Raw genomic sequence first — 14,847 nt, 5'->3', positions numbered from 1 at the left:
TCCAGGTGCAAAATACAAGCTTATGAAGGGAAGCCCCTGAAATCTGCCCCTCACCCAAGCAATATCAACTCCTTCTGCAGACATTAGCGGTTAACACAGGAAGGTCTGAAGAGGAGCTACAATATATAGAGGAGCTTTGCAGGGAGGACTTTCAAACAAATCTCTGAAGGGACCCTTCTTAAGATTTCACATTCTGAGTGCACAGTGTGTTGGATTTGGGATGATAAGGCCCAGGTTCGAATGCCTTTTGATCATAGAGCCAGTGTGGTGTAGTGGTTAAGAGCGGAAGTCTCGTAATCTGGGGAACCGGGTTCGCTTCCCCGCTCCTCCACATGCAGCTGCTGGGTGACCTTGGGCCAGTCACACTTCTCTGAAGTCTCTCAGCCCCACTCACCTCACAGAGTGTTTGTTGTTGGGGAGGAAGAGAAAGGAGAATGTTAGCCTCCTTTGAGACTCCTGAAGGGGAGTGAAAGGCGGGATATCAAATCCAAACTCTTCTTCTTCTTCTTCTTCTTCATAAACTTTAATGTGTCTCCTTTTTCTAAGTCTCTCAGCTTAGCCTCTTCTACCTCACAGGGTTTCTCTGAGGATAAAACAGGATGAAACCCCCTAAAATCCCTGGAGGAAGTGTCATAGGGAACGGATATTATACTGTTAAGTTTGAAACAAAATAGGAGCAACAAGACGTACAATCTTTAATAGAATCAAACACGTTAGCACAGGAAACATATCCCCAAATACTTTCAGGCCCATTATACAAAAATATAAGAAGAGGTGATCTCTAAAAATACAGATATGTATCTGACTGCTCACTACAAAGCACCTTGGAGAAAATAATTGTATACATGGGAATTTACCAAACCCCCCCCCCCCTGAAATATTCTGGGTTGTCACTGTCCTCTCCTCAGAACTTCTGACAGAGGCTCTTCACTGTCAGAGGGGATTTTGTTACATTGAGGCCCAAAACCTGCGTGGGGCGTTACGTTTCTGGGGTCAGAATGCAAAGGCAATACAGTGCAAGTCAGGAAGACCCCCAAAAATGCCCCCCAAGCAACCATCCCTACTTGTTCGAAGCCAGAGATCTTGAGAGCTTTATGCAACCTTTCTAGATGCCGGGAAGCAAGGTGGACTTAGAAACTCTTTCCCCCACTGCCAAAGCCCCCCTGCCATTGCTTTCTGGGCTCTGGAAACTCACACAACCCCTTCCAACAGTTCTTCCCGGTCTCTCTCCCTCTTTCTATTTATTAATTTGTGGTTCAATGAAGGGTTCTAAGCTGCGATCATGTAAGTTGTGCATGAATTTTGGGCCGACTGTACTCCACTCGCAAACAGGTCTCTTTGGATATGGATATTTTGCTGAATTACCACATAAGCTTCCCTCAGTAGTCTCAAAAAGGGGGCTTTGGGACTTCCATCTCCATGTCTAGTGAAGGTTTTGGGGGAGGAAAAGGGAATCTGAGAGCAGGATTGAGGCTGAGGAAGGTTTTAAGTGATGCCCTTGCATAATTCTGATTGTATTCAGAAGAGATGATGGTATTGTCTCTAGAAATTTTAAGTCAGAGTTGGAGATAGAGAGAGAACTATATCGAAACAGAAATGTGGGAAGGGGGTGCTGTTGTTTCCTAAATCATTTTCTTGCTTCTTTGCACCTCCTGCACCGACAGAAGTAGCTGATTCCCAAGGGAGAGAGGCAAGTTTGGGGACTGACAGGGGACCCAATCAATCAGTGTCATTTGCCAAGCTGGCCTGGGAAGGGAGAGTTGCATCATGACTGACATAAGGGATGACCAATCACAGTTAGGCAAATGTGGTTTCTCCTTAAGTGCCTGTCAGCTCAGTCCTGAAGAGGAGACTGAATGTGTCATGATGACCATGAATATACGCTTGCCTGTCTCCACCCTCAGTCAAGAGAGTCTCAGGTTCCCTTCCTCACGTAAAAGAAGGGCTGGAGAGTCTCTCCTGAGAAGGAGGCTTCTGAGAATGAGTAGAGGAGGGCTGCTGTATCAGCATCGTAAAAGGACACCCGTCCCCCTTCACAGTTCAGGGCCACTCGGATCCTCTTGGGCTCCCGACCCAGAATCGAAACAGGGGGCCCATTGCGGCTGGAGACCCTGTATTGATCACCCCACTTCCCTATGCGCCAGATCCCTTCCTCAGGGCCAGCAGTGAGCTCGCCTTTCCTCTTCACAGACTCTCTGGCCACCCCCACGGCCCATTCCCACTCGCTCCCCACAGAAATCTCCCAGAAATGTCTGCCTGCTGTGAAACCCTCACATCCCATCACATAGGGCCATGTGTCAAATCTCCCAGGGTCTTTTGGCAGGTCTTGACACACTTTTCCCCAACTCACACTCATTTGATCCTCAGACAGGATGAGGAGGGGATGTGCTGTGTCTGGATCCAAAGTTACATTTTCTGTGGGGGCAGATGAGGAAAGAGAAGAGAAACGACGTCAACTGGGAAGCTGACTTTTCCTTAGGCACATGACAGAAATAGCATCCCCTCTGAAATGAACAGGGACTCCATGGCTCTACACTGGAGACAGGGATGTCCATCAGGTTCTTAACAATGGTTCTCGAAACATTTGCATTTCTTTCAAGAGTTCAAAGTACTTAACACACATTACCTATATAGAACCCTTGCAACAACCCTGTAAGTTAAGTCGATCTTAGTATGCCCATTTTTCAGATGGGAGGACTGAGGCTGAGAGTCAGTGGCTTGTCTAAGGCCAGCCCCACCCCCACAGTTCATGGCAAAAGGGAGTCCAAGCAGGGACTCCCTAATTCACATCTTAATCTTTTACCTCACATCACTTGGCAGACCATGCTTGACAGGCCAAGTAAAACTGGCAGCAGGTGCTCTCACCCTCCTTGTAACCACCATTCACGTTTCAGTTACATATTTAACATTATATTATAGCCCATCCTTCCAGGTAGTTTATAAAAAGCAATAAAGTGGTTAGGCTTCCCAAACCCCCGTGTGAAATGTCCTACTTGGGATTCTTGAAAGCGCATCGTAGAATTGTAGAGTTGGAAGGGACCCAAGGGTCATCTAGTCCAACCCCCTGCAATGCAGGGATCCCAACTAAAGTATTCATGACACGGCCCGCCCCCAACCTCTCAGGCACTTAGGCAGCCCCCACCTCCCTGACACTGACACAAGAACCCATTTACAGGAGCAACAAGAATGGAGGCAGTGAGAGATTTTACTTTCTTGGGCTCCATGATCACTGCAGATGGTGACAGCAGCCACGAAATTAAAAGACGCCTGCTTCTTGGGAGGAAAGCCATGACAAACCTAGACAGCATCTTAAAAAGCAGAGACATTACCTTGCCGACAAAGGTCCGTATAGTAAAAGCTATGGTTTTCCCAGTAGTGATGTATGGAAGTGAGAGCTGGACCACAAAGAAGGCTGATCGCCGAAGAATGGATGCTTTTGAATTATGGTGCTGGAGGAGACTCTTGAGAGTCCCATGGGCTGCAAGAAGAACCAATCTCTCCATTCTGAAGGAAATTAGCCCTGAATGCTCACTGGAAGGACAGATCTTGAAGCTGAGGCTCCAATACTTTGGCCACCTCATGAGAAGAGAAGACTCCCTGGAAAAGACCCTGATGTTGGGAAAGATGGAGGGCACAAGGAGAAGGGGACGACAGAGGACGAGATGGTTGGACAGTGTTCTCAAAGCTACCAGCATGAGTTTGACCAAACTGCGGGAGGCAGTGGAAGACAGGAGTGCCTGGCGTGCTCTGGTCCATGGGGTCACGAAAAGTCGGACATGACTAAACAACAACATCAAACCTAGCAATAATTCTTCAAGCTTTTTTGGGAAAGTATATTTAAACATCTTTTTAAATTCATTATAGATCAGTTCCCAAAACTCTTTCATTTTATCACATGTCCACCATGTGGTAAAAATCACCATCCTTTTCTTTACATTTCCAACAGATTTTACTACTCATCCTATACATTTTTGCTAGTTTGACAGGTGTTAGATACCAGCGATAGACCATTTTCATTACATTCTCTTTTAAAGTAGAGCATGCAGTAAATTTTAAATTCTCATTCCAAAGTTTCACCCATGCATCATATTCTACATTATGCCCAAAGTCTATTGCCCATTTTGCCATTGCCTCTTTTATCAATTCATCTTTTGTATTCCATTCTAATAAGAAATTATACATTTTTGAGAGTAATTTGGTCCTGCTTTCTAAAATGTCAATTTGAAATTTCGATTTTCTCTCTTCAAATCCTAATTTTTTGTCATCCTTAAAACATCATTTACTTGATGGTATTGCAGCCATCCTGTCAATTTCTCCTCAATACAATTACAGGGCTTTAGTTTCCATCCTTTCTTAGATTTCATCAAAATCTCCTTATATGTAGCCCATCTCCCTTCCATATTCAAATTTTACTGTTAACATTTTGACTGGTGAGACCCACCACGGTGTTTTCCTTTCTAGCAGATTCTTATTTCTGTCCCAGACCTCATATAGGGCAATCCTTATCACATGGTTTGTAAAACCTCTGTGCACTTTCATTTTACCATACCAGAGGTAGGAGTTCCTTGACCATAAACTTTAATGTGTCTCTCTTTTCTAAGACTCTCTGCTTAACCTCTTCTACCTCACAGGGCTTCTCTGAGGATAAAACAGGATATCACCCTCCTAAAATCCCTGGAGGAAGTGTCATGGGGAATGGATATTATGCTGTTGAGTTCAAATCAATAGAGGAGCAACAAGAAGTACAACCTTTAATAGAATCAAACATGTTAGCACAGGAAACATACCTCCAAATTCTTCCAGGCCCGTTACACAAAAGGATAAGAAGAGGGGATCTCTAAAAATACAGGTAAGTATCTGACTCTTTGCTACAAAGCACCTTGGAGAAAATAATTATATACATGGGAATTTAACACACAAACCCTGAAACCCTGTAGATTGTCACTGTACTCTCCTCAAAACGTCTCACAGAGGCTCTTCACTGTCTTGGGTTTTTGTTACATCGAGCCCCAAAACCTACGTGAGGGTTACATTTCTGGCGTCAGCATGCAAAGGCAATATAGTGTAAGTCAGGAACACCCCCCAAAAATGCCCCCCACTTGTCTGAAGCCAGAGATCTTGATCTTTCTCCTCTGTAGACTCTCTGTCAAGAGAGTCTCAGGTTCGCTTTCCTACTTATGTAAAAGAAGGGCTGGAGAGTCTCTCCTGAGAAGAAGGCTGCTGAGAATGTGTAGAGGAGGACTGCTGTATCTGCATTGTAAAAGGACACCCGTCCCCCTTCACAGTTCAGGGCCACTCGGATCCTCTTGGGCTCCCCAGCCAGAATCGAAACAGGACGCCCATTGAGGCCGCAGACCCTGTATTGACCATTCCACTTCCCTATGTGCCAGAACCCTTCCTTAGGACAAGGGGTAAATTCGCCTTTCCTCTTAACAGACCCTCTGGCCACCCCCACGGCCCATTGCCCCTCGCTCCCCACAGCGACCTCCCAGAAAGGTCTGCCTTCCTTGAACGCCTCACGCCCCAGTACATAGTCATATGTGTCAAATCTCTCAGGGTTATTTGGCAGGTCTTGACGCACTTCTCCCTTTCTCACTCTCTTTCGATCCTCAGACAGGATGAGGCGGGGATGTGCTGTGTCTGGATCCAAAGTTATGTTTTCTGTGGGGGCAGATGAGGAAAGAGAAGAGAAAGGACGTCAATGGGGAAGCTGACTTTTCCTTAGGCACATGACAGAAATAGCATCCCCTCTGAAATCAACAGGGACTCCATGGCTCTGCACTGGAGACAGGGATGTTCATCAAGTTCTTAATAATGATTCTTGAAACATTTGCAGTTCTTTCCTTACCCCTACTGGTGGTTCGTGAGTTTCCACTTAGTTTTATTCTGATTTCGTATGCGATTTTGAACTGTATTTTAACCAATCATTTCATTTTGTGTTTTTAATGTATTCTATTTGGTGTTAGCTGCTCTGAACCTGGTCTTGGTCGGGGATGGCCGGGTATAAATAAATTTTATTTATTTATTATTATTACTACTACTACTACTATTTCAAGGGTTTGAAGTACTTAACACACATTATCTACATAGAACCCTTGCAACAACCCTGTAAGTTAAGTCAATCTTAGCATGCCCATTTTTCAGATGGGAGGACTGAGGCTGAGAGACAGTGGCTTGTCTAAGGCCACCCCCCACCACCTACAGTTCATGGCAGAAGGGCATCAAAGCAGGGACTCCCTAATTCACATCAATCTTTTACCTCACATCACATGCCAGACCATGCTTGACACGCCAGGTAAATCTGGCAGAAGGTGCTCTCACCCTCCTTGTAACCACCATTCAAGCTTCAGTTACATATTTAATGTAATGTTATAGCCCATCCTTCCAGACAGATTATAAAAAGAACAACAATACCCAAAAAGGTATTTCTGGGCTCTGATTGACACTCCCTGTCTAAAATGTCCGGCTCAGGATTCTTGACAGGAGCGGTCAAGCAAGAACAAACATGATTATCTCTTGTGTTTGGTTAGAGCATTGCAGAAAATTGATAGTTCTGTCCTTTAAATTGACATCTATTACATAGTTGCTTCCTTTCGCTATGACTTGTTTTAATGCATTTATTGTTGCAGTCCCAAGATAAGAGGCCTTTATTAAAGCCAAACCCAGTAAAACTTAGGAAGTGCCATTCCCACCTGTCACCTTCAATGCAAAGACCCCATCCTGGCTCCCCAGACCTGATTGGCTGTATGACTCACATTTATGGAGTGGAAGCATCATGAGAAATTCATTTAAAAATTGGTCATTTAATGTGTCAACATGAATAGAAGTTATAAGTATTGCAGCTGTTGTATACGGGATTATGATGATGACTGGAATGTCATTGAAATCGATAAGATTTTGGAACACAGAAATAAAGAAAATTATCAATTCTAGCACCTTAAATAAGTTATATAATTTGATATTTGAGTGATTTACATTAGAATTGTATTATAAATTGGTATTGTTATAACGATGCTATTATTATAATTGAATTTTTTTTAAAAAAATAAAAAATTGGTCAGGCTGATGGACATTAGAAAGAAGATCTGCTCTGCAGTCCTCCCCCCTCCTCCTGCCATGTTAAGGAAAGTTAGTCAAGTGATTTCTTTTTAAAGACACACAGTTGTACAGAGGCCTTTGGAAATTAAATGTGACATTGGATGTTGACAGTCAAATTTTTTTTTATTAAACATAATGGGTTTTTCTAGTTCAGTGTTGTATTTATAAGCCTTTATGCATTTTACTCACTGCTGTTATATTTAAAATTATATTCTGGGATTCTTTTAGACAAGTAAGAGTTTCCTTTATGCTGCCATCTGCTGCACCATTTCCAGCTCTTACAATTCCCTTTTTGTGGTGTCCAGGATCAGGCCGGACTGGACTTTGTCTTTCCATTGAGCCTTTCCCCCTGGTCTGTGCTGTAATTCTGTCCTGCTCTTTTAAGTTTACTCAGGTTTCTCTAGTCCGCCATCATCTCATGTCTCCCTTTCAATACAAAAGCTGAGGGAAGACCCCCATCTTGCAGGGAAGTCGGACCCCTGGAGTTCACACTCAGGGAGCCCCCAGCTCCCTCCACTGACACCAGAACCCATTTACCTTCTGGACCCCAAAGGTTGTTGCAGCCACTTTTGAGCTATTTGTGTTCATGCATTTCCCACTCTTACACTTTACTCTCACATAAAAGGGGTGGGGATCTTGTATGGCTCAAAGGGATATTTCCCCCTCATGTGCCAGGAGCCTTTGGCTTCACACCACCCCTGTGTCTTATGGAGATTGGGCACAGAAAAGCCAGCCATCCTGGGCTGGGGGCTTCCTAAGAGTCTGCAGGATCAGGCCAAGATCCCATCTAGCCCAACATGCTGCTCTCATGGAACAGATGCCTCTGGGAAATAAGGGGAAATAAGGCATGGATGGAAGAGCTGCAGTGGCCTGGTCTTTTGAGAAGCAGATCCCCTCTCTCCCGAATTTGTGCCTGGGGAAATGGAAGGGGAAACCCAGCCAGATGGTCGGGGTATAAATAATAAATTATAATGATTAAAAATACCTTTTCGCAGCTGAAGTCCATATTCCACAGTGTCTGGAAGAGAAAAAGGGAACAGAGATTTAGCATCACACCATCATTCAAATAACAAACCTGGAAAAACAATATGAGCTCATGAGATTGTAGCCAGGTATTGTGGACTACTTGGCCATGCCAGCTGGAGATTATGGGAGTTGGCAGTTAAACCTACCTGAAACTACCTGAAACCTACCTTAAACTGAAACTCTCCATACTGGCTATCCCTGCAGAACCAGGGCAGGGGTGATGTCAAGGTTCAGACCTGCCCAAATCTTGGGAGGAGGAGCAGGACCCCCCAGAAGATCTCCCCATCAGCAACAAGATCCAGACATGCCTGTTCCAGGACAGGAGGCCTCAACCCCTCTGCTCTTGGCTGGCTCCTGGACAGCCCCCCTCCTTTGCTCCTCCTGCCCCCCCTTACATTAATCTCAGGGGAAAAAGGAACAGAGGAGATGCCTGAAAAGCTGTAGGTGAGGCTACCTGGGAAATGGGTGAGATGCGTGAAAGCACCCAAAGCCTGGCTGAGAGATGTGAAGACGTCAAGTACAAATTTTTACAGAAACTCGCAACTTAAGGGAGGGTTACATTCTTGGCGATTGTGCAGAAAGGCAAATCGAGCAAAGTCAGAATGACGCCCGGATTCACCCCTGCCATCTGTGATCTCAAGATGGCCCCATGAGATCTCGCAGGAGCCTCTCAGAGCCCCGTAATCATGGTAGAGGTCTTAAAAGTGATTTGTGTGCTGGCCAGGCTCCCCCAAAATCTCACAAGAGTTTCCAGAGTCCAGCAAGAAGGGTTTACCATCCCCTTTCAATTGCATAAGAAAAATCAGTTGTGAGTCATCTACATAGGAAAGTGCGGCTTCTAGATATTGAAAGAGAATAGATAAACCTTCTATTTTCCTGGCTTGGCTAATATTCCCTATGACCTGGAGCTTGTTATGAACACTTCTAAACATCCAGCTAACAATACTTTCAGTCCTTCTTTACTACCTCTGAATTTCTTCATGACTCCCTCCAGGAAGGGATTTATATCTCTGAAGTCCCAGATCCTCCACTTCAGGGCAGGAGGAAAAGCCACAGCAGGATCCTCTAAGTTCTCCTTCTCCTGAGACCTGGGAGGAGAAGAACAAAGTCAAGCCACCATCTTTCCAATGCAAGGAGCTTTCTGACAAGGCAGACGTCCTGATGATAAAGGCATGATGGATATACAGTGGTGCCTCGCAAGACGAAATTAATCCGTTCCGCGAGTCTCTTCGTCTTGTGGTTTTTTCGTCTTGCGAAGTACGGCTATTAGCTGCTTAGCGGCTATCAGCGGCTTAGCGGCTGTTAACGGCTTAGCGGCTATTAACGGCTTAGTGGCTTAAAGAAAAAGGAAACAAACTCGCAAGAACTCGCAAGACGTTTCATCTTACGAAGCAAGCCCATAGGGAAATTTGTCTTGCGGAACGACTCAAAAAACGGAAAACTCTTTCATCTAGCGAGTTTTTCGTCTTGCGAGGCATTCGTCTTGCGGGGCACCACTGTATCATGAAGACTTGGGAGCAGGGTTTTCCTATGGCAAAAAGGAGCATCTAGAGAGCACCTAAGAAGTTGAAGGAAAACCGACACACCTGCTTCCAAAATATACTGAAGGAAATATATGAATATGAGATTGAAGGTAAAGAAGTTGATATATGCAAATTATTTTTTTTAAGAAAAAACAGTACTGGGTCCCTATGCAGAGATTTTAGGACTACACTAGTGTTAGTGATGCATTTAAAGTGATTAATGAGCAAAAGAAAATAGATTTGGTATGTGCATTTCTGAAATATAAGGAAGTTCAGAATGCTTTAGAATGGCTTTTGCAATTAACATTATAAATGTACTTTAGCACAGTGGTTAGATTTTCAAAATGGAGAAAATATTAGAAATTAAAGCAATATTATCTAACCATGGAAGATTCTCAAAATTCATGAGTGTCTAAAGTTGTTTGGAGGACAAGGCTCTCAGCGGCTACTCTTCACGATGGCTGAGTCAAAGGCAGTGGTGCCTCTGAACCACAGGAGGGGAGTGTCCTCTGGGACTCGGATCCTGATAACTGCGGATTTCGCACTGGCATCTGGTTAGGCACTGTGAAAACAAAATGCTGGACTAGTTGGGCCGCTGGCCTCATCCAGCAGGGCCCTTTCTCACATTCTTATGTCTGAGGAAGAACCTGCAGAAACCTGAAATACACTGGATATTTAAGGGTAAGTTATAGTGAAGATGTTTACAAGCCCCTTTGGGGTGTCCCCCCTTTTTTGTATCAATTGCAGAGTAAATGATTCCATCACAGAGAAGGGCCTTCAGAAATATGCAATGGGAATGGCTTCCTGTCTGTGATTGTACATAGATGGGATCAATAGCGACAAATTACCACAAAAATGTGCCCCTATTTTTGTCTGTGATTTTGTGAAATTGAAGATGAAGTCCTAAGCTATCTCTGGAAGGAGAAACTGGAGAGTGAGGTTCTCACTTGTTAAGCAGGAACTTTCCTAGCATAATAATAAGACAGGGGTTTTCCATCACTTACCTCTGCAAGAAGCTTCCAATATCCTGGAGGGAAAGAACGAAAGATGTCAGGGGAGCCGTTTCTGCAGTCAGTTATAAATACTAAGCAGCTGAGGGGCAACTGCTGGGAATCACAGGTTTGGAGAGCACTGCTGTTTTTTAGGCTTCCCAGAGACCTCTGGTTGGCCAATGAGAGAACACAATGCTAGAATGAAGGGGCCTGTGGTTTGATCTAGCAGGGCCCCTTCTGCGTCCCCAGGACTGACGCCTTTCACCCTTCATGTACTGTTTTCCTTCCAGCAACAATTTTATGTGACTAAGGAATGCCTGTGGTTTGAAGCAGCACACTCCACCCTCTCACATCAGGATGAGGCCTCACCTGCAGGAGTTCACTCGCTGGTTCCTGAAGCTTCTCCTCCATCTCCCGGATGAGGCTGTCAAGAGAGGAGAGTTCCCTGGAGAGTCTGGCCAGGTGCTCCTCCCTTTGGGCTGCAATCTCCTTCTCCACTTCTGCCATCTGGGCCAGAATACGTTTCTCCTGTTCTTCCAGAAACTGGTGCAGTCGCCTGAACTCAGCCACCATCTTTTCCCTCTCTGCACCTGTTTGTTTCTGCAGCAAAGAGATTGAAAGAAGAGAACAGTGGGCCAATATCAGGCATCTAGTCTGCTCTTGCAGGATGAAGATGCCAGTTATCCGAATTCCCTTGTAAGGCCACTTCTGACATACTCAGCAGAGAAAGAGCTTCATAAAAACTTACAACCCCACCCCCTCCTTTAAATGGCCTTCCATGCTCTGTAGGAGATAAGGCCATTCAAAAATAAACCTCTTTTTGTATTCCATATTTCTCTCCCCCGCCCCCATATTGATTCTAGACTATAGCATTTTTCACCTTAAAACAGTAACAATGGTGCTTACAAGCAGGTCCTGGATTTCCTTTTCTGTGTCTGCTTTAAATACTAGAATTTTCTCTCTCTCCTTCCTCACATTGTCTAGGCAGGAGCTGATCTGATCCTGAAAAGAAAACAGAATCCAAGTTGGGCTGCGTTACACATTAAGAATAAAGCTAAATCATATGTTTGTCCCTGCCCCACATCCCTGGGTCTTTTGCAGAGGTTCCCCTTTTTCATCCCAGAGGAGGCAGAAATGGGGCTGCCCTATATCAGAGCTGAGAAACATGGGGGTTTTGCTATTTTGAGAGATCTGCATTGGCTCCCAGTACATTTCCGAGCACGATTCAAAGCGTTGGTGCTGACCTTTAAAGCCCTAAACGGCCTCGGTCCTGTATACCTGAAGGAGCGTCTCCACCCCCATCGTTCAGCCCGGACACTGAGATCCAGCGCCGAGGGCCTTCTGGCGGTTCCCTCATTGCGAGAAGTGAGGCTACAGGGAACCAGACAGAGGGCCTTCTCGGTAGTGGCGCCCGCCCTGTGGAACACCCTCCCATCAGATGTCAAAGAGATAAATAATTACCTGACATTCAGAAGACATCTTAAGGCAGCCCTGTTCAGGGAAGTTTTTAATATGTAATGCTGTACTGTTTTTAACACTGATTGGGAGCCGCCCAGAGTGGCTGGGGAAACTCAGCCAGATGGGCAGGGTATAAATAATTATTTATTATTAATTATTATTATTATTATTATTATTATTATTATTATTAATCCCCCACACTGAACACACCTCCAACATCTCCCTCCTCCTTTTTATTAAATGAATGCTAGATGTTGCAATCTTTCCTCCCAGTGGAGTTACTGCAGCCTGCATTCAGGGGGTCACTGGTGTACTTTAATCCCTCAAAAATAAAAATAAATGTATATTGTATAAAGTTTCAGAAGTTAGTTTTATCAGGCTGCACAAAGAATTCCCTTTGGGCTCCAAGTGGAGAGAATACACTACAATATTATTATCATCATCATCATCATCATCATCACTACAAGCCCCTCTTGTCTGCAGCTCTTCCACCCCCCAAGAAAGACCCACTGCCTTTTCTCACCTTGTACTCCTGGGACGCCTCCTCCAGAGGAATCACCTCGTGGCTTTTGTGCTCCTTGGATCTGTCACACACCACACAGATGGGGCTTTCGTCCTCCTTGCAGAAGAGCTTCAGGGGCTCCTGGTGCTTCTCGCAGACCCTTCCTTTTCCTTCTCCCTCCTCTTTCCCCTGAGGATGGCTGAATTTCTTAATTATTTCTACAAAATTTGCCAGCTGCTGGTTTCTCGTGATGCTGCTTTGCTCCACTGTTTCCCTGCACTGAGGGCAGGAAGCCTCTCCCTCGGATTTCCCCCAGCACTGGATCAGGCAGGCTCGGCAGAAGTTGTGCCCGCATTCATGAATGATCACTGGATCCCTGAAATACTCCAGGCAAATGGAGCAAGTGGCTTCCTCGCAGAGATCCTGGACGGGACCCCGAGTTGCAGCCATGGCGGAGTCACCAGGAAGAGGGAGCTGGTTTCGTTTTCTCTCTTTTACGTCAGCAAATGGGCGTGTTTCCTTTCCAGGAAATTCAGATGTGATTACTCAGGATCTCTGTTGCCTTGGAGTTGGGTGGAGCTCCGAGCCGCTCTGATATAGAGGAAATATATGGTTTTATATATTTTATTTTAAATGTTTTTAAATGGAATGCTCATTCTTGGTGGCTGCTCTTTTAAGGAACCATTTCCCTGCGAGAGCTGGTGGAGTTTATTGCTGTTGTTGTTTAACTATCAGCATGTCAGCCTCAGACTACTTTGCAAGCTAATGAATGAATTTCCGCTCCGCCCCCCACGCCTTCCTCCATTCACACTCATCTATCTAGTTAGCAGCCCCCACATACAGAGGAGAAACAGCCCAGCCCTCCATCCCGGTGCCAGTTTTTAGTGAGTCGGACTGACAGAATCGTCGGCGTCTGATAATGTGCAATAACCTCTCGAACCAACTCTGCCAACGGCCTTTGCAAACATAGATCAACTAAATGGTATCCAGATATTTGCCAGTCACACCACGGGGCACCTATTAACAGCAGGTGCTTTCAATTAGCCCTTTATCAGTGAATTTTAAGGTCTCAAATATAGAATAAAGATTCATAAATGCACACATATCTAAATATATGAACCATGTATCTAAAATACTACGGGAGAGCAATCCTGAAGCGATTTTGACTCCCCCAATGACCCCAAATATTATTATGAAGGAAGGGAGTCAAATGGGGAAAGTCTTCTCATTTTCTCTTTGCTTGCAAATCCTGTTTTAAGGGCGTGTTTGTGTATGAATAGGGTGAGCCTCTGACCTGGACTCAGGAGCTAAAGTATTAACCATCACCACAGAATGGCCGGGCTGCCCTTTCTTATTTCCAGCTTCAAGCTTCAAATGGGGTGGGCTGATGTAATCTCAAACAACTTCCCTGTTTCCTCTCCATCCTCCCCTCTAAACTAATGAATCTTCCTGCAAACCTGGTGAATTTTTAAGCTGCTCTTCAGGTCCAGCTTCCTCCATTTTTTTCCCCATCCACTGATTCCATCTCCAGTCAGTCCATCCTCTCAGAAAAATTAACATTAACCATGGAATCTTTTATCTTTCTTTTTTATTTTTTGGTGTGGGGGAAGAGTTCTCACTCTTTTCACTTGTGATTTTTTTATCTTTATGTACTGCTGAATTATTCTTGTTCGGTGGTTGACACATTCCTCATAAAATTCTTTACAAATCACACTTTAAAAAAATAATTCAATGTTGATGCTCTGAACATTTCCCCCTGACATTTCATTTGATCCATGCTGAAGTGAGGGTCCCCTTCTTAATTTGGGTCTATGTTCAAGTGTAAAAATGAAGACAAAACATTTGAGGCCCTTACAGATCCACCCCAAATTGTTTTCTGTTTCATATTCTGGATCCTTGTGGATTATGATTCCTGCTGTCTGTGTGTTGACATTTTGCAGAAGGGTCTGCAACTGAATAAAGAGCTGAGGGAACAGTTCTGAAAACTTTTTGGGGTGGATGTCCTCAGGCCTGTAGCCAGCCTAATAGTTCCGGGAGAACAACAAAAAAGTAGCACAAGCAGCAGTTTATCCCAACAGACACACTAACGTTTGTGTTGTTTTCATTAAGCCAATATTAATGAGGATTATGATAATGATAACTGTAACCTGCACAGCTCGAGAGTACTATACCAGGCCAAATGGGCATCCCAAAGTGGGAAAGGGAGAGGGATCCTGACCAGGGCTTCAACAGAAGTGCCAGTCATATC

General features: G+C 44.7%; 1 protein-coding gene across 2 annotated transcripts; it reads right to left on the bottom strand.

Annotated features, from left to right (window-relative positions):
- Positions 1–1,235: 1,235 nt before the first annotated feature.
- LOC128409063 (zinc finger protein RFP-like) lies at positions 1,236–13,368 on the bottom strand. Of its 2 annotated transcripts, none has more exons than XM_053379267.1 (7): positions 12,621–13,368; positions 11,546–11,641; positions 11,009–11,239; positions 10,652–10,674; positions 9,091–9,212; positions 8,084–8,116; positions 1,236–2,415 (listed from the first exon to the last, which is right to left on the bottom strand). In XM_053379267.1, exons 1-7 carry the CDS (start codon positions 13,047–13,049, stop codon positions 1,916–1,918), a joined length of 1,434 nt encoding a protein of 477 aa, XP_053235242.1. In that variant the 5' UTR covers positions 13,050–13,368; the 3' UTR covers positions 1,236–1,915. The 2 variants fall into 2 exon arrangements, with proteins under 2 accessions (XP_053235242.1, XP_053235241.1); XM_053379266.1 differs by lacking the exon at positions 1,236–2,415 and adding an exon at positions 5,147–5,661.
- Between the last annotated feature and the right edge of the window lie 1,479 nt (positions 13,369–14,847).

This window comes from Podarcis raffonei, chromosome 2, assembly GCF_027172205.1.
Source record: "Podarcis raffonei isolate rPodRaf1 chromosome 2, rPodRaf1.pri, whole genome shotgun sequence".
NCBI classification, from domain to species: domain Eukaryota; kingdom Metazoa; phylum Chordata; class Lepidosauria; order Squamata; family Lacertidae; genus Podarcis; species Podarcis raffonei.
The sequence above is the reverse complement of the archived record's forward strand: the minus strand, read 5'-3'. Positions and strand labels throughout refer to the sequence as shown.